The 20,262-nt window shown below is 44.6% G+C and overlaps 1 protein-coding gene across 1 annotated transcript in view; it reads left to right on the top strand.

Moving 5' to 3' along the window:
• Positions 1-20,262, top strand: part of LOC8041936 (pericentrin) — a 221,380-nt gene that overhangs the window by 192,581 nt on the left and 8,537 nt on the right. Inside the window, exons 29-39 of the mRNA XM_042293960.1 lie at positions 1,772-1,816; positions 3,215-3,307; positions 3,468-3,692; positions 5,059-6,199; positions 6,888-7,078; positions 9,757-9,864; positions 10,333-10,474; positions 13,928-14,150; positions 14,823-14,973; positions 16,698-16,807; positions 18,113-18,173. Coding sequence (XP_042149894.1) covers positions 1,772-1,816; positions 3,215-3,307; positions 3,468-3,692; positions 5,059-6,199; positions 6,888-7,078; positions 9,757-9,864; positions 10,333-10,474; positions 13,928-14,150; positions 14,823-14,973; positions 16,698-16,807; positions 18,113-18,173 — 2,490 coding nt within the window. The remainder of the gene's footprint in view (positions 1-1,771; positions 1,817-3,214; positions 3,308-3,467; positions 3,693-5,058; positions 6,200-6,887; positions 7,079-9,756; positions 9,865-10,332; positions 10,475-13,927; positions 14,151-14,822; positions 14,974-16,697; positions 16,808-18,112; positions 18,174-20,262) is intronic.

Below are 20,262 nucleotides of genomic sequence, written 5' to 3' on the forward strand. Positions count from 1 at the left end.
CCGGAAATAGCCACGCGTCCCTGCCTCCTCGCCTGACACTGACCGCCGTCTTTTGTCCGCCACGTGGAATTGAAGAGCACGAGTTAGTTACTCTCTGTTGTACAGGAAGAGCAATTGTTGTATATCCCCTTCAATCATTGTCCTTCGCAAGGATGTGGTGCGATTGGTGGAAGGCAGTCCAGAGGCGGAGGCGGCAGGCCGGAAAAAGGGTTAGCGAACAAGAACCTAGTTCATCTTTGTTTTCGCTCTATTTGTTTCCTGTTTTTTCAGCATAATGTGGAAGGTTTGGAAGGGGAGCAGTTATTTCAGGCACCGCTATTTTTAGCCGTCTTCAGATGCGAGGTGGGTGGGCCGTGCCTTGTCTGTGGAAAGCGGGGAAATTGGAGCAGCCACGATTTGAAAATGTTTGCTGTGTCACAGAACGAGGTGGTTATCTTTGCTTGGTTTCGTCATCATCCTTTTCTGTTATAGTTCTTGATGCTTGGGGTTTTTGTTTTGTGGGATGGAGTGGTAGTTTCTTTGTTGTGTAGCTGCACAAAAATCAGAGATGTTTGTGCTTATTGCTTGGGGTGAACTTAATTGTTAAACATCTCTGTTGGTGGAAAATAATTCCAGATGGCACTGTAATTTATAATGCAAATTACAACAAGCACTTTTGCCTATTGAAATGAACTATGTAATTAAACATACCTTGTTCATTAACTCATTTCCTATTTATGATACTTAATATGTTTCTTTCATTACATGTCTGCTTTATTTTATAGCTTTTTTATTGAATTATAGCTTTATTGTAATTAATTATTATGTGGCAATCACAATTATGAATCTTAGCTGTTACTGGCTTAGGCCCTCATAGTTGTTCATTCAGACGATTGTGTTTGATTGCTCCGAGTGTCCGTTCAGCTGTTGCCCTGCCAACTGGAAGCACAACATAGGGAGCGTTGTTTATCGGCTTGTTGGCATGGTAACCTGGGTATGGGGACGCAAACAGCTCTAACAAAACCCTCAGCCTGAGAAGCATTTTGTTTACATTCTAGTATGTAGAATTAGATTGTATCATTTTTAGGTGTTAGCTGTCTACACAGACAACTCTTTTGGTTATTTCAGCACCTTTTGAATTCAAGCTCAAGTCTTCATTTTAACAGCTTTTTTTTCTTTTTTTTTCCAGACATGTGTTGCTTGAAACTGCCGTTTGTGTTGTCGCAAATTTAGGCTCGCTTGGCCTTATGTAGCAGTGCTATATTTGACCGCTTGGAACCAGAAATGACTCCGCGTCTTTAGGAACAAATCTGAGACTGTCCTTGATGTGTTGAGAACCCCAGTTTCGGCAGTACTGTGCAACTGCATGTAATGTAACACTGGAACCAGTTAATAACAATGTATGTAATGCCCCCAACCTCTGCCGCTGCATCTTTTATGAGGCTTCAGCATAAACTGTGCATTCACAACTGAATGATCACTGACACCATTAAGCTCATGCTGGAGGGAGGGCAGCTTATGAAGATTCCCCTCATCATTCCTGAACCTTTCAGCAGCTGTAGATGCCCAGCTGCCCATTTGTGCACATAGTCCCCTACCATACACCGATATCGGACATCCCACCGTGCCGAGGTTGGCTTGTTGTCTGGCCGACCTGCATGGCTTGTGTGGTGCGCTAACACCGCTGCCGCTTCTGAGCACAATTCTGGCTGTTTCCGTCAGAGTACAGCTCCCCCATCTTCCCATTGCCTCTGTTGTTTTTTTTCCGCCACCACCCCCTCCCCACCCCCAGGACCAGAGGCTAACAGGAGCTGCAAAGACTGCCGCTGCGGAAGGGGTAAGATGTCGCGCATCTCGGATATTGTCATTGGGATACATTGTCTCAAAAAAGCGTTCCTGTCGTCTTTTTCTCGAGTCTTCCTTCTGCTCTCTCTTTGTTTTCGATGCCCGCTTATCTTGCTTGCATGGCTTCTTGGTTTCATATTGGCGTCACTGGCCCTCCTCCCTCACTTTTCCGGAGTGTCCGCTCTCTTGCTTCGTCGTTCCTTTCTCCACTGTGACTCGACCATTCTTCTCTGTCAACGGGTGTTAGCTCTTCCGTCTTTCTTACGAGCGTAGCTCTGAGCACTTTTTTACATCACTTTAGAAAAGAGGCCAAAAGGCTTCTCGAAGCAAGTTTGCGGTACTTCTCAGTGTAGATAACCAAATGCCTGCGACTTTCTACATGTTGGGATTAAACGCAAAAATGGAGAGTGGATGGGGAATCTCGGATATGATGATATCAACACCGTGTTTAGTAAGTGGCACAGAGTGTCAGCTTGAGACTGTGTGCATGTTGTTTTAGCTTTGCTGCATCGTGTTTTGCCTTTTTCACGACGCATGCTGCACTGATCAACAGGAGCATGAAGAACAGAATGGTGTGGGGTGAATTTTTGGCGCTTTGTGAAAGCCAAGTTAGTTTCTTGAAAAAGTCAATGCTGTCAGCTTTTATCATTTTCTCTTTTTAGTGTAGTTTGACCTGCCCCTCTTCTTCTTTTTTTTTCCTGTTGTGTGTCTCTCTCTCTCTTTTCCTGTTGTATATCTACTGCATAAAATCTTAGTTTGTTAATAGACAGAGTTGATATGAATAAAATTGGTAAAATCTCTTCTCAGAAGGGTTGTGTTTAGGAGAAAAAACTAAAATGAAAACAAGATGACAAGGGTTACTATGGGATAAAAACAAAACAGGATTGATTAACACCTCTCTTATCATTTGTTTGATCTAACATCTTTTTGAGTTATTTTAATACTTTGTGATTTTTCCCCTTAATTCCGAGAACAGTCGGAACCCATAAGATGGTAGTATTTTTAGATTGTGGGAATAGTTTGTATGCATTTAGTAGTAGCCATGATGCAGGGCAGGAGAACTTAAAAGTTCATGTGCAGCTCGTTTTGGAATGAAACATGGTGAATAAGTTTTGGGCATGAACATTTGACAGAAATATATCTGGTTGGAGGAACAGTAATGTTAACAACCATAGCCATAGTCGTCTCTGAAGGGTTCATGTATGTCTCAAAATGTTGGGTTCCTGAGAAAACAACAAGGTTAGTTAACAATTCTTTTATTGTAAACTTTCATAAGTGTGAGAAATGGTACTTACCAGGTAGAACTGTGACCATATAATTTGATGAATAGCACGTTGAAACCGGTCAAAGATGAGGCATTTTCTGAGGTCTTGTTGCCCTGTCCGCACAGGCAAAGCTGGCAGAGGACTTTGAGGAGGTGCACAGCATCCTAGAGGAGAGGGAGCAGGAAATCCTCGAGCTGCAGCAGGAGGCAGAAACGCAGGTAATGACGCGCCCATAGTTCCTCAAGAACTTTGACGCACAGTCAGGATACTAAAGGAACCAACGAGATTCTTCCTAGTTTCAACATTAAAAAACAAACAAAAAACTTTTGCCATGGAGTTGTTTTTGCTGACGGGTGTCTGTTCCCCCCATGCACGCAGGTGGTGCTGGAGGCAGAGGTGCAATCCCTGAGGGACTCCCTGGCACAGTGCCGGCAGGCGCACGCCGAGGAGTTGGCAATGCTGCAGCGGGAGCTTCAGCGCTGCCAGCAGGCCCACGAGGCGGACGTGCACAGGCTGCACCAGCACATGGAGGAGGCGCAGTGCCTGCACGCGCAGGTGCAGGAGACACTCCGGCAGGAGGTTGTGGCCCTCAGGGACCACCTGGTCAGTGCCCCCTTGTCCCTGCTGCCTAAAGGCTTGTTCACAGATGCAGTGCAGTGCTACAGGGCTGTCCAAATTGGACACGGCAGACGCCGTGTTTTCTAAATTCTGGCATTTGCTGTATTTTGGTCTGCTTTCATACGGCATTTTTTTTGCCAAAGCGAAAGTTTCTCTCCGCTTACGTCCTTGGACAGAGGCTTAGAGCGGGATCCTCGGGTGGGTTCGGACAGCTACTCACACACACTGCTGACCGTCTTCGAGGCCTGCACCGTTGTCGTCACTCCCCAATCTCCCAAAAAGAAGAAAGGGGAAGAGATGACAGCCTGGAGGCGAGAAAAAAAGCCGTGCCGGTTGCGTGGTTGATGTTCAAGCTGAAAATGGATGCACATGCTGCAACTTTTATGTCCTTTGAGAGAAGCATACATTTTCTTTCCATGCGCGGCTTCTGCTGTGTGTTGTTTGGACAGCCCTTAACTCGGCAGTACAGGCACAGCACTGACTTTGCGCTGTATCAATGCTTTGTCAGCACTCTGCTGCATGTGACCCTGCCTTTTCCTTCTTATACACACAATGCAGCACTAACTTACTGCTGAGTCAATGCTGAAATGGACTACCTCAGTACTGCGCTGCATCTGTGAAGTGGCCCTAAATGTGGAGTTCTGTGTTCGTGACCTGTTTTTGTGTCAGTAAAAATTGGAGCACTGTTTTGCAGGCCTTACTTCGATTATATTCGGAGTTAGTGTAAGCTTCTGAACTGGGAGGTACAAGACTGAGAAACATCTCTCAAATTTTACATATAAACGGGAAAAATGCAGAGCCTCGTTTATGTCCTTGAAACATAGCCTTGCGTTAGAGTGGTTTTGAGTTAAAAAAGCTATTGAGAGGATTAAAGATCCTTTAATAGTTTATTGTTGAATGCAATGAGGCGTAAATTGTGTCTCGCTGCTGTGTGCTTCAGCTAGTGACTCTGCTCTGCGCTGCATCTAATGAGGAATATAAGTCAACCCACATGGTAATAATAAGGTGTGGATGACTATCATGATGGCATCAGTCTGAACTTAAGATGTTTCTCCTATTTCAAATACAATACTACTTTTGTGTAATCATTGTAGAAGTGATTATTAACTACCAGTTTGCAATTTGGGCTGCAGCCACTACCAAAGTCTAAAGTGTAGCCATCGCATAAAACATCGCATTGTGGAATAACATACTCGTGGCAATGTTTAGGAATGTCTCGCAAACTAGGATACTGAATAATAAATGTACCGTAACTTCTTGTATAATTTATTATTCGGGCTGAACTTCAAATCGGAGGCTTTGTGCTAACGGTAGTCAAGTCAATTTACCCCCTCTGTCTTTTCCTTCTTAGCTCGAAAGCATGCCTCGAGACGAAGCCACCGCAGCATTGAACAAGGCAGTCGCCGTCGAGCGAGAGAATCAGCAGACAAAGCACCACGAGGAGATCCGTCTGCTCGAGGAGACGTGGAGCGGCCGGCTGGATGCGGAGCGACAGCGCCTCCAGCGCGAACAACTCCAGAAGCAGACGGACCTGGAACGCAAGTACCAACAGCACGCCCGGGCGCACTCGTGGAACAGGACCGACTTCGAGAAAGAGATGGCCGCCCAGTTAGAGCATGAGATGGCAGCGCTCAACGTGCAGCACCAGGACGCGATGGAGGGTGCCCGCCGACACTGGGATGAAGAGAAGCGAGCGCTACGCGTGGCACACGCCGAAGAACTGCAGCGTTGCCTTGAGCAGCTGAGAGCATCGCTGGCGAAGGCCCACCAGGAGGAAGTTGCGGAGCTGAAGCGGCGGATGCGGGACGCTGCCAAGCAGCACGAAGCCGAGATGCAGCGTGCGGCCAAAAGTTGGGAAGAACGGATCAGGGAAGAGCGGCGCACGGCCAACGAAGGTACAAGGGGCCACCCGGACGCGGAGCTGGCGGAACTCTGGAGCCGCGGCGATGTCCGCGAGTTCCTGGGACGCCGCGTGAACGAGGAAGTGTCACGACTGCAGCAGCTGCACGTGCACGAAGTGGCCGTGCTGAGGAAAGCGCTGGAGAAGCGGGAGGCCGACGCGGGAGTTGAAGCGACCAGTTTGAGGCTGGAACAGGAGCACACGACTGAGGTGGCCAGGCTCCGGAGCGAAATGGCCGAGATGCTGAGGGAAGAAGAGCAGGCGCTGAATGCGAAGGCGGCCCAGCACATGGCCGCGGCCGAAGCCGAGTTCCGTCTGGAGAAGGAGCGACTGGTGGAGAAGCACAGCGAAGAGATGAGGCAGTTGCAGGCGGAGTTTGAGCGGGAGAGTTCGGCTCGGGATGCCGCGCATCGAGAGCAGCTGCAGAGGGTCGAGACGAACGTGAAGGGCATTCTGGAGGCCGAGAGGGGCAGTGCCAGGCTGCAGCGAGAGCAGCTGGTCTGGAAGCTGCAAGGTCAGCATGCCGACGAGGTGAAGGCTCTCAGGTGCGCACATCAGCAGGAACTGGCCTCTGTCAAGGACGAACTGGACCGTGAGTGTTCGAGCTGCTCCTCTTGCTCTTCGTCGTTTTTTTAGCATCATGGAGGGTGCTACCAAGCTTTCTTGGTTCAGGTTCCTTTAGTGCCCTTCACTTCGGTAGAGAGATTACTACGGCTCTGCTGGTAACTTTTAGCAGCTAGGCTCTGGTGGAGTTGAGCAAATATCGAGGCATTGTGGCAAGGAGCTCGTTCAAAATCTCGCTTTGCGATGTGCACATTACTTGAGTTTGTGCTAGTCTGTACATAGTTCCTGTAAATTCTAAAGGTCTGTGATTTAGAATGTTGCAGATGTTCTGTGTGCTAGTAAATTGTCTTCAGAAATCTTGATGGAGGTCCGCAATGTCCAAGTTTTTTAGGGCTTTTTAAAATATGTTGGTACAGGACTTAACCACTTGATTCTTAGTGCTGGTAGATCTTGCCGTTTGCTTCTTTCTAAGGCTAACCAAGGAAAGATTTTTAAGAAGCTAAAGTAGCAAAGCGGCCCTCTCATTGTAGTTGTCATCCTTACAGACTGATTGAATAAACTTGTGACAAGGGCCAAACTGTCAGACAATTTCCGGAGTCGGGGCATTCAAAGCTCACAGGGAGTGGCTGACTTTTCTGGAACCCTTTGTATCGTAGCGCGACTTAATTGCTGGAATGTCGCGTCTTCCCCCCTGAGCTCGCATGCCGGCTTCCCAGGGGCGAAGCTGAAGCTACGGGCGCGCAAGATCTCCGCCCTGGTACAGTCTCGTGGCGGCACACCGGTCTCGGACAACGGCAGCAGCAGTGTCGGATCAGGCGGCACGCTCGAGGACAGAGGCTCCCAGGACTCTGTGCTCTCGCCTCCTCTGCGCAACCTGCTCAACAAGATCTACCGCGACCAACTCCATGTAAGGAGTGCACATACCGGTTGGAATCTTGGAAAAGAAATTGGCAGTTGGCGTTATCAGGAGCACATCAACATTGACTAGTAATCAACCTTTGTTGATAGAAAACTAATGTAATACCCAAAAGTTTTCTTCATTAGATGCAAAGCACATGCCTGAGATGCACAATGCCTGGAGATGTCCATGAAGTTTTTGTAAAAAGATTATTTATTTGCCTTTCATCTCTTCCACAAAATATTAATATTTTTTAAATGCATAAATAAAGTAAAGAAGTGATTCCACCTTGATCGTTTTCTTTCATAAAGTACATTGCCTTATACTTAATTTACATTGAAAAGGTGGAATGGAGAAAAATGTTCGAAGTGTCCAGACCTTTGCCATTTATTTAGCACCCGTTTTCTTTTTTTATACTAAATGTTTATTTAGCCATTTAAAGAAAAAAAAATTTGGAAGGGATGTTTGTGTCCCTTTAACACCTTTGTCATTTTTAGTTTTGGAGATTTTTGGACCCTAAAATGCTTAATCGTTGTCTTGAAAATCATTGGTTGCCTTCAAAATCAAATTCCTAACCAAGCAAAATGGGAGAAAAATCTTAAAAATTTAGTGCTGCCATTTCTTGGCATAGCCGCAAACTAAGCCATGAGCGAGCCTGGTTCTTTCAGAATAGTTGACTGTATGAACTGCGGAAAGCAGACTAGCTATATTTGCCTTGAACGGTCTGGGGATGGCTTCATAATGATGACCTAGGCTCGTCCAAAACGGATAAAGGGTTAAAGGGACCATGAAATGAATTCTGGGCTGAAATAAAAAAATTTTAGACGGTGATTTTACTAATGACATACCAGTTAGTGGGTTAAAAGAAAACTCGCAGGGGAAGAGAGCCGAAAGCCTGCTTTTTGGTACGGAAATTCGAAAATATAGCTATTTATTTCTTACATTCTTTCCTTCGGATGCTTTCCGCCTTTTCAGTGATATAACCGCAATACCCAAACATGTCAGCCAAACCAAGCTCACGTTTAGGACATGACCACTGCGTCAGTCGGACGTACGCTCTTGTCAGCAATCAATCCGTCGACGAATATTTCAAAAATGATATGTTCATGTTTGTTAGCGTCCAGAGAATGGTTTCAGAAACTTTTATTTATAATAATGCAGGATTTATCTCGCGAATTATTTTTGCCCGTAGAAGCTTTTAAAGTTTAAAAGTATTAATGGCCAGGACAACCCCATACATCCAAACAGAAAAAATGTGGAAAATTTGGTATGAGCAGCTTTTGTGGTTGAGACCCAAAACAGGGCTTAGGATTGATCCTGCCCAGTGACAGGATATTCTGCCATCCTCAGTAACACCCTTTTGACAGTACCTTCCACTTCAGATCATATTGCTGCTTTGCTGTTCTTCCTTAGTAGGATTAGCCTCTTAGTTCTATCTGTCAAGAAATGCCTGCTACAAACGTTAGCTTGCCTACAAACGACACAAGCTGGTAGCTATTGCCAGGGGAACAACAAAGACTCGAAGAGGGAGGTGCTAGCAATGCTTCAGGTGAATGTTGTGTATCTGGGACTCATAGAAAATATAAAAACCTAAAGTTGAGACTTCAAGTGCATTTTTCTCAGAGTGACTTTTTGGCAGAAATGTAGTATGAGGAAATGTATCATTTGACATTTTGAAAGTTTGAAGATTTCATTCAATGGTGTCCTGGACTGAAATTTCCTGAGAAACAAGTTAAGGTACTCATAATATGAAAGAGCTGACTTCTTTATGATGAAAACTAAATATTTTAAAGCTCAAAAATTTGTGACCATTTTTTGTACTTTTTGGGTGTTATTGTTTTTCTATATAACTACTACATTTTATACAATTAAATTCTACCTTAACTTGCACCATGGGTATTCTACTTCACATTAACATCAATATTTTTTTGGATTGCAATTATTATTATTTTTTAATACATTTCCTAGCAAAAGTCACTTTTCTCTGGAGCTTGTTAAGTGTAGAATGTTCTAGGATAGGCCTACAAGACTGAAACTTTAGATGTCATCATTCCTAATGGGGTTCAATTCACCCTGAAAGTTTGAATCAATTTGAGAAAACAATTCAAAAGTTGACCCTCCTAGGCCATGTCCCCACCTCAAGAAACACGGTGGAGTCATCGCATTTCAAAACCAACACCGTCAAAGTTGACAGTTTGATATTACTCTTATTAACATCGATGAAAGAAAAATGAATCCGACTGGCCTCTTGTGAAAGGCCGACCATATCCGTAACAAGGCTGGGAGTGCTGTTGCCATAGCTCAACGTTTATCGACGATTGCCTCAGGCGCAAGAAACACGGACGGCTAACCCCACCGACACTCAGCCGGCTGTGAGAACTTCCGGTTTCAGTGAAATGCTACATCACGACCACATGATGTCTCTTACCAGTTCTGAGTTGAGGAGGAAAGCTAACCAGGAAAAAGTTAAAAAAATCATTTCACGGTCCCTTTAAGTAATTCCTAACTAGATAACTACACAGCAGAGTCTAATCAAATTTATGGGAATATTCTTCAGAAGTTGATAATTCTATATGCCATGAAATTTTTCAAAAGGAAACTTCTTTTCAGCAATACAAATATTTTTTGGTTTGAAGTTGCATTTTTCTTAGGCTTCTCTGAATATCTGGCCCGCTTTGTGACCTTAGGTGCTCTCTATGACGGAGCGCCAACTCCTCCAACGCCATCTGACACCCTCTCCCGAGCGCCACAATGCACCGGAGACCGCTGCCCCCGCCAACGGTGCTGTCCCCACGGTGAGATTGGAATTCATGCTGCTGTGGGCACCGTAATGAAATGGAAAGAGAAAATAAATTATGCAGACTGTAATTGCAGTAATTACATTAACAGTCATCACAAGGACTGCCACTGCACATACAAAATGAAAATGCAGTGTAATTATATTTAGACTTTAAGCCGCAGAAAATTATCCGTTTGTTTGCACCAGAAAGCTCTCTGGTGTGCTCTGCACAACAAAATTGTTCTCATTTCGCTGGGACTGAGTATTGAGGAACCCCAACTTTTAACGCCCAAGTCGGTGCCTCTGTTGAGCACGTTCCAGCACAGAAGTAGTTTGGTCACAGCATTTTCATTCTAAAAGAAACAAATAATAGTGGCAGGTTGTTCATATGCTGTGTTGTACTTTGTAGCTGCTGCTACTTTTTTTGCTTTTGTTAATCTGGCTCTTATCCTTGCCCCTTCCCTCCTCTCTGCTCATCCCAAAGACGACCATGGAGACACAGCACCTGCATCAGCAGCTGCTGAGGGAGCGCGCTCAGCACATGCAGATGGTGAAGGAGCTTCAGCAGGAGATTGCCCTGCACAGGGAACAGGCGGGTCAGAAGGAACGCAAGCTCAGGGACAGAGGTAGGCAGCATCATCTTTTGTGGTGCACCCTTTTGGCTTTGGCAGATCAAAGCAGTGCGACTCGGTGCACAGCTCCATTACAAGGGTCCCGTGGCACACTGGTGTCTGTGTCTTATGGGGGCGTCTTTTCTTCGGCATCTCTACAAAAGCAGTGTTAAAAAAGGAGTGCCAGAAAATTATGCTGCCATGTGTTCACGAGGGAAGATAAGAAAGGCAAGGATTATTATTCGCTAGTGTTTTGAAAATAGTCAAAATTTCTAATAGTAGTTTAGACTCTTTCATTGTGGGATGGTGCTTGTATGCTGCTGGTGTATTTAAAGAGAAATGAAAACTTTGTGAATCTTGATACCTAAACTGCAGTAAATGTTTCAAAATTAAATGGTGGCTGTTCAAAAAACGAGTAGTAGTATATGTTAGGCAGAGATGTCCTGAGAACCTGCATTCATCATTCATTATGTTTTTTTTGCGAATTAGCATTTCTAAGCTAAAATTATTTTAATCTACCGTATTTAGTCGAGTAATAGCCATACTGTCTATGAGGAAAACCTGAGGGTTCCCTTTTCTGTGGAGCATGCAGATAGCCAATCACCGCGATCGACAGCATAGTTCGAGCGGTTTACAGGACAGAGATAACGTCTTCGCGCGAAGATACCGTCTGTGAAGATTTCATTTGTATGGAGAATCATGTGCTCGGTCTAGTCATTCGCTATGTTATTTATGTGCAACGCAATGATTGACTGCATGTGTGTTCTCTGGGAAAGTAGACGCAAGGGCCTTGTTCATAAATAGTGCGGCTATTACTCGAGTAAATACGGTAACTATAGTTATTCACTGCGGCCTCAGGAAGTCCAATGCCTAGATTGGGTTTCAAGTAAATGATGCATTTAGCACAAATTTAAGTCTATGAGGTGTCCAGCTACACCTAATCGAGGGGATTTATAAATATTCTTGTTATACACAGATGCCTTTTCTCCAGTCACAAATTATCAATGCAGGTTGTCAGGGCATCTCTGCCTAACATATATGTGGTCATGCATACCGTAATAGCCAGTTTAATTCTGAAAATATAACTGCAATGTCGATATCAACGTTCACAAAGTTTCCATTTCTTTTACAATGGTAGCTGTTGCGGGCTCTTCCCATCACTGGAAATGACATCTGTTGTTGTTGTAGTTGTAGTTGATGTTACAGTTAATGTTGTAGGGCATCTGTTGTCGATGTTGCCAAATTCTTAGAAAAGGTCGCCCACCATCCGCGGAAATCGAACCTTGGTCCGCTGCTTGCAAAGCAAAAGTGTTACCGCAGAGCTACCCTGGGGGGTTAACAACCTGCTTTATACTTTGGGTTTTTGTAGTGCCAGATGCCCACTGCACGCACCCTCTGAAAAGAAATACATAGCAATAGCCGATAACAAAATGCCGTTGTAGCACTGTCAGTGTGAAGGGCTCGTGCCGAGAAACACACTTTCACGTGCTACGGAACAAAAAAGAAACAAAAGTGTTTATAAAAAAATGGTCAGATGTCTATTTTGTTTCAAACACTTTTGTTCACGGACTTGTTGGTGCATGAATGCAATGCCTATGCCCAACGACTTCGCTGTGGCTGTACTGTGTGCAGATTAACATGGGATTGTGAAATTTTTTGTATACACCAGATGTGCACCTGCACCATCCCACTTTGAAATTGTGATTTTCCTTCGAAACACATGGCTGCAGCATTTGTACTTTTGAAAGTGTTGATCGAGGCGTTTTAGTCCCATTGAGTGAGCCTCTTGCCAAGCACCGGTTCCCAAAGGAGTAGCAGCGAGCTCTGCAGGTGTCACTTCTCCGCAGTGCACCAATGCTCAGTAAGAAGCGCACTCGGCGGGGCTAACCTGCCACAGTGAACACTCCGGAAAATATTAATATTGCAGTCCACCTCGAAGCGAATATCGAATAGCGTAATATTTGAAACTGCTATTTGAAAATTTGAATATTTGTACAACACTAATAAATTTGTCTCTCCATGTTTTAGCCTTCTTTTCGGTAGATTTTAGCATGCAACTAAGCTGCAGTGAAATGATCTGGGATGCATACTGATTTTAGTTATGCAAAATAGATTATGGTAGTGCCAGACTTAAACTCTTTCCTGACACATTTTGATCTGTGACATTTCTGCATATGCAGAAATGTGACACATCAAAATGTGGCTAATTAGTTGTTCTTTCAAAAGAAACAGAGGTTGGAATAATGTAGAAAAAAAAATTTTAAAATGTAATTTTTTGAAAATGCAGTGTATGTGCGGAAGGCGTATAAATGCCAAAGCTTATACAGCTATGTCAAATTAAATGATGAATAAAAAAATTCAGAATTTACAAAATGTGCCCCCAACCCACGGCTATTACTTGTCAAAGTTAATGTACTTTGTCTGAGGCCTATTTTTGATTTGTCGGAGAGTTAGCCTCCGTAGCACGTGTGCTTTTCAACGAAGGAATGCTTATATTGGTAAAACACAGATAGTACACCTCACATCCCCAGCAAAACATTTTCTCTTTGTTGTACCTTGGTCTTGTCATTGCTTTGATTGCAGTTCCTTCATATTTAGCATTTTTGCTTACCTTGCTGAGAACATAAAACGTGAACGCCGGCTCAGGACAGCATTGGAAATAATAGTGACGCTTAGTGACAACCATCTGTTAAGTGATGCCTATAACGTCATTTAAAGTGTCCTTAGAGCTCTTGATGTCTAAAAAATATGCCACAATGCAGTTGAATTATGTGAATAATACCATTTTTGATAGGAAGACTGATTCAAGCAGTTAGCCATGTTAGACAGTGCAACCATTTTTCCGAGGACTATTTTTGACAGCACACCAGCTTGTGATCAAGCTCAAACCTACGTTGAAACTGAAACTACGGTTATTCGGCTATCCACCTGACTGTGGAACATAATTCTCTGCACTAAATTTAATTTTCTGACGGCGCTTGGAAACCATCGTTAATTGATGGCCTTTGGGTGCAGTCAGGAAAGAGTTAAGGAAAATACATGTTGAAACTCGAAAACCTCAGATGTAGAGATAGCTCTCACAGGCAGTTTCCTTAAAACATCACAAGCATCTGAGGGTGATGGTAGTAATACATAGTTCTTTTAATGCAGGACACTTCAAAACAAGACACAAATGTAGCAGTAGCTGGTAGCAAGAACTTTAAAAAAGACAAAAAAAAACTTTTGGAAGCCTTACCAGAAGACTTGGCTTTCTGAGGGCTAAGTCTGAGGGCTAAGTCAAACATAGTTTGACGTCCTGAGGCCCCTAACAAGACTTCTCTATTAATGGCTTCTCAATAGCTCCTGATATTTTCTTGCTTTCTTTATCTGGTGAACGCTTGGCATGTTCAGTAGCTCACATTGTCACGCTAAATTCTCAGCATGTTCAGCCACTCATCATGTCTCGTATGGTGCGTCCGTGCATGGCAGGTGAGTCCCAAGAGGGACAGCTGAGGCTGGAACGAGCGCGGTCGGAGGAACTTCAGCGCTGCCTGGACACCGAGGTCTCAAAGAGCCTGGAGCTGCTCTCTCAGCTGAACTCCCAGCGCTCTTCAGCGATGGAGCTCGAGATGGCGCTGGCCAGCTCCAGGTCCGACCTGATGGACGCCCGGAGGAAGATTTTGGCTGCCAAGCAGGATGCCCTGCACTTCAAGTGAGGTCATACGGTGTGTCTGGTACAGCTGAGGTCACATGCATCCCCAACTCTAACAGAAAACTGTTACAACAAATGCAAGCCAGGGAAGTTATTGAATCTGGATGAAGACTTGTTTCATGTAAACACTGGTCAACTTACAACTAGTGAAAGCAAAGACGTCTCCATAAAACAGTGACCTCTACATTTTTCTCCCAAACCATTCCAGGAAGAGGTAGAGGCTTAAGATTGGGCCATTAATTTAGTCTTCAAGCAAGGGACAGAGAGTGAGCATCTTTTTTTGGGGGGGCGGGACTGGGGGAAGGGGGGGGGGGCTTAATTTAATGTTTAATACTATAATTTTAGGACAAGAAATTAGCATAAAGGAATTAAGATCCCTCTATAGCATTCTTTGTGCTCGTACTTTGAGGGGGCTAATGAGGTGCCCCTATCACACTTTTCCGTCATTGAACTTTCGGGACCTTGACTCAGTAGTCCACCTTTTATTATGATTTGGGTAATAATCACTTCAGCTTTGACATGTGGGATTATTTGGATGTTCCTTCATACATTTCTCAGCACTTGTTACAACATGTTACAACAGCATCAAACATTTCCTGGGACTTGGGACGAGCGTGGTAGTATGATGGAGGGCCCCGATCTCAGCTGTGCATCCGGCATGCCGTGTTGCAGGGGCCTGTATGAGGTGGAAAAGGAGAAGGCCCAGAGCATGCTGATGGCCCTGAATGCAGAACGGGCACACTTCAACCAGCAGCAGGCCACCGCAGAGCTGGAGCGGCGGAGGACGGCCATCAACCACGAGCGGGACCTCCGGATCATCAAGGTGTGGAGCGCCGTGTACTAATGCCCTCTGCACCAATGCTGGTTTGTTGCTTGGCAAGCTTGATTGTGCTGGAGTGTGAGCGTTTTCAACAGCAGCTGATGTGATTTGTTTGGGAGGTTGTCTCATTTGCCCGTGGGGAAAGGTGGCTGGTCCCCTCCCTATAAATACAGACAGCTTTACAGCTTAGAAACAGCTGTTTATTTGTGTCAGAAGTTGTAATGTGTTTTTTTTTATCTTAATTTGCTGCACTTGTAATTTTGGGAATGTTCCATAGTTTTTCTTAATGCTTTTCTTTATTGCATTTTTTGGGAGCAGAGGGGGAATGTTTTGTAATCATTAGCATGTTCCTTTTTTTACCCAGCCACAACATGAAAGACAGGATAAAACAAATTGGCATACTTAGAATATGTTTTTGGTTGATAAATCTCGGCGCAATTGTTTATGCACCAAGACTCGTACCACAACTTCCAACAAGGATGCCATTGGCTGTCACTATGGTCACATGATGGCTTATGCCAGCCAATATGAGTGAGGTACCACCTAGAGTCACTGAATGTTCCCAGAGTACCAAATTCCATTCAGTCTGCTTAACGGAAGTCATTCCCCCAGAATCCAGTTCTGATTGGCTGGCTTAGCCTGCGGCAGAAGTTATCAGCCGGCCATTTTAGAGACGGGCCCATAACACTGGGCCCATCTCCAGCACAACCACTCCGGTTGTGCTGGTGCTGCGTTTCGAATTCTACGCCTCAGACGATAAGCCTAACGCTCGACTTAAATGTGTTTCGGGGCGAGAGAGAAATGAGACAGCGGGGAGCAAGTCACCCACCGCTCGAAACGAAGGAAAGAACTTTAATAAAAACAAACCAGTGTCGCACAGACCTGAGAAGTGGATTGAAGAGCTTGCCGAGAACGAACGTCACACTGCACGCGCCTCGCTTCGACCGCACAGGGCAGCGCCATTTTGGAGCTGTTTTGGAGCACCACTGCTGTGCCGCAACTCTGTTCAAAAACGAAGCTTGGGAGTTTCGATACTCTGGAAACATTCAGTAACTTTACTACTACCTGCAAGGGAGCCCTGCTGCAGTGATTACACTATATATTGTTCTCTGTCATAATGTTCATGTGTCTCACTTTTGCACGTTAAGTTTTCCCAAAGTTACTCTAGCAAAAAATGTGTTCTATGTTAACATCAGCTTCTGGTTCGTGCTTGCCTCAGGAAAGGGCTGGCTTTTGCAACATGATGCTATTGAGATGTCAAAACCGAGCCAATGCATCGTATTTACTTTATTTTACATTGCGGGTGACAGTACCGATATATTATTCATTCATTCTGGGAAGGAGACAAGACCAATACTTAAGATGATATTACTTGGCCATTAAATATTCCAAACAAAGCACAAGGCTGGTCAAGGCTGATCTGCATAACTCAGAAAGGAACCTTTACAAGCACCTCAAGAGTGGCAGCCGACATTTCGTTAAATTGGGGGAAATCTAGCGTACTGCCGACATCCAACAGTAGACGGAAAGCTAACCTTAAGCGATCAAAGGCCGACGTGAACCGCGAATGGCATGCTTGTCTTCGTATTTAGTTTTCCTGCCATCCGATGGAGAGACCTTGACGAGTCTGCTGTTCCACCCCTTCCAGATCAGCGCTCAGTTCATACACTCTGGTGTGCATTTTTCTGGCCTCTGGAACTTAGTCTCTGATGTCGTGTTGCATGCAGGACCTGAAAAGCTCCGTGTTCAAGCACTCTGTCACTGCAAGCCCCTTCACCGCTTCTCATTCGTGGGCCCCAAGCGAAGTAGAAAGGCTGAGAGGTGGCGACCTCACCAAGTGAGTGTCTGCAGCAGCAGCTTATTTCTGCAAAGATTCCAGCACCTTTTTGTGTTGTCTCTGCGGACCATTCACTAAGCTAAGGGTTGGGAGTGGTGTGATAGAGACAAAGGGAATAATGAAATTATTATCTTTGAAGGGAATAATTTATGAAGGGGTGCTGAAGTTTTATAACTTAATTCAAAACTTACAAATTTATTCAAAAATGAACCAACCTTTTCTCTTTTTTTGGGGATGTTGTCAAGAAATTAAAGATTGACCTATAATGGTGACCAGAAAATCTCTACCTACATTTGTGAGCAAATTTCGGGACCCCACCGAGTGCATTGAGCTATCGAGTCACCGAGCTGACGTTATTGTAGCTCCGCACTGCTTTTTGTCTCGGAGAGCTTTTGGTGCTCAAAAACAACCAAAACAGCAGCAGCCCGGCCGGCCGCCGTGGCCAACGGCATCCCTCGGGCGTCGGGTTTTGCCTACACACACGCAACACGCCACGAACCTTGCCCCACTGCCTTACCCCCTCCCCTCTCCCCCTCACAGATGAGCAGGAAAACAAAATATGGAGATTACTTTCGCTTCTTGTTGCTCGCAACGGCTCGCTCGCGGCGGCTTGCAGCGGTGCTCACGTCTTTGTATGTGATTATTTCTTGTCGCCATTCTGCAACATGTCGGTGAGGTTTTGTTGCGAATTTGTGAGGATGTCGACAAAGCTGATGAAGCTTCCGACGACAATGATATGTCCAGAAGTTCTGACAATGATTAAGTTTTTGGCATCTCGCTGTGATTTAGCTGAGAGCACTGTAAATGAAGCTTTGTTTGTTTGTTTTTGCCCATACTTTCTTTTGTTCTTCTTAAAAAAAAAAAAAATTGACTTATATTCTTGTTTTTTATTATTATTATTATTCTCGGCGAGTTCAATATAAATGCATCGACCAATATCTGTGGTCTACTTATATTCGGGTGAATATGGTAATTAAAAATAATGCAAAAGCTGAAGATGATAGCAAGTCGGCTTCGCTCAAGGTGTGATTAACATAGTAAAATAATTTACTTACGGGTATGAATGATCGAGAATTTCAATACCTGGGGAATGCTCTACCAGCTCCTTATAACTTTGTTCAAAAACTCGTCGCCCCCCGAAATTATCCATAAAGGATACCCCCACAGCACCCTTCATGATACTAAAATTACCCACGATGGTCAGAATGGGTCTAGTTTTAGAAAAGGGTACTCAACTACCTGTGTATACTACTGCTGATAGAACTGGAACGATATGTCACTTGGCGGTCTGTGCCACTTTTACAGTGCTGTGACTCTCGACGGCAGCAGTGCGGTACCAACAATGGAATCCGCTGACATTCATGTGGTAAGGGCATTTACATTTCTGTGCTCAAGAGAACACTCACTAAATGCATTAACGGTGCTAGGTGCACCCATTCTCTTTAGAGCGAGGGGCACCTTGCTTCATTCTGTGAAAGCATTATCCCATTCGCTCGTGCAGTTTGTTTCCCACATGTTTGTGTTTTGAACTTTTGGAAGCCCTATAAACTCTGAGCATGTCCTACTAATATTTTGGGGTTCGTCATACAGATAATGTTGTGACTGAAATTGCTAGAACTATGCAGTGGCACACACTAAAGCATTGCAGAATATGCGAGATGAGGTTCATGTTTCAGAGATTTGGCCTGATACAATAGGATACGAGGTTTGCAATATCTTTGAAGGGAATAATTTATGAAGGGGTGCTGAAGTTTTATAACTTAATTCAAAACTTACAAATTTATTCAAAAATGAACCAACCTTTTCTCTTTTTTGGGGGATGTTGTCAAGAAATTAAAGATCGACCTATAATGGTGACCAGAAAATCTCTACCTACATTCGTGAGCAAAGGTGAGAGGCCTGATACAATAGGATACGAGGTTTGCAATATTTGGTACAAGTTCATGTTGTATCATGTGCCACGCAACAGCACATTCCCCAAGATCGCTTCTGTAAAATTACAGTTCTGGGCTTTGAAATTGGGAGACCTATAAAAACTACTAGTGTTGTGCGAATGTTAGAAATTTCGAATAGTAGTTTCGGATTATCCGTTATTCGATATTTGCTTCGAGATGAACTGCAATATTTGTATTTTCTGAAGTGCTGATCGCGGTGGGTTAGCCCCGGTGAGCGCTCTTCTAACCGAGCATGAAAGCACGGCGGAGAAGCGACACCCGCGGATGCGAGCTCTGAGGGTGTTGTTTCTCTGCAGTGCACTGGTGCTCGTTAAGAAGCGCACTCAATGGGGTACCCCGCCGCCAGAGCTATACAAGAAGAGAGTTTGGTCAATGGGAAATGCCAACAAAGCCAGGGTGTGCACCATAAACAGATAGAGTGCTGGACATGTTCTTTTGGCCAACCAGAAGCCGAAAATAATCCTCTAGCGGTGGTAGTGAGAAGAATTCTTGATGAGTGTGTAAGAGTTAAATATAGTAACTCTTCATGGTTGATAATAAGGTGCATGTGATATTTTGATTATGATCATGCAAAAGATGGAAGAAACGAATGTGCCGCTCTAACTCTGTTTTGCTCGGATGGATCACTCAAACAGCAGACGCCCGGCTCTCGGCACCTGGCGTGCGGATTACGTGCCATATTTGAAACATCACGTACACCAATTTTCGGTCACCGAGAGTTACTCCAACGCACCTATTAACCTTGTTTCTCGCGACCACTGCCATTCGCAACTTCCAGTTGGCCACATTCAAAATTGTGAACGCTCCCTGGAACATGCCCAGCCCGCTTTTGGCTAATGGCACCTCCTCGTTTGCCTCCTATACTTCCCAATTAATGGCCTCTCTTTATATATAGCTCTGCCCTCCTTGATCACCACTTGGGGAAAGTATGAATATCGCAATTGTATGCTTGGGAGAAAACCACGCTTTCAAGGCAGGGTGGGGCACGCACGCCTGGTGTATTTAAAAACAAACAGAAACTTTAAGAATGTTGATATTTACATTGCAGTAAAATTTTCGAAATTAGGCCAGCTGTTATGCAAGAGTATACCTGACAACCTGCATTCATCATTCGTGATTCTTTTTTTATTTTATCAAATTTGGGATTGAAGAAAGAATTATTGGCATATACACCGACGCATGGGATTGACGTCACTGAGCTGCAGCGGCGCTCCGATCGTGCCGGATCGGCCAAGCGGGCAAGGTGTGAGCAAAACAGTGGGCGCTTTGTATGTGCGATGCAGCATTTCAGTGTGGCGCAAAGCTGCTTGGCTGTTGGTTGTGCCAAAAGGTAGAGCGAAAGTAGTGGAATAAGCTTCCACAAGTTCCAGGCGAACGCTGACAGACACGGAAAATGGATGACCTGCGTAGGTAAAAAAAAATGTTTGTCTGGCACTGGCGATTACTTGTGTGGTCAGCCATTATTGTAAGTACTAAGTGCAAAGCTTCCACTGCAATCGT

This window comes from Ixodes scapularis, unplaced genomic scaffold (genome assembly GCF_016920785.2).
Source record: "Ixodes scapularis isolate PalLabHiFi unplaced genomic scaffold, ASM1692078v2 PGA_scaffold5__190_contigs__length_132052651, whole genome shotgun sequence".
Classification (NCBI taxonomy): Eukaryota; Metazoa; Arthropoda; class Arachnida; order Ixodida; family Ixodidae; genus Ixodes; species Ixodes scapularis.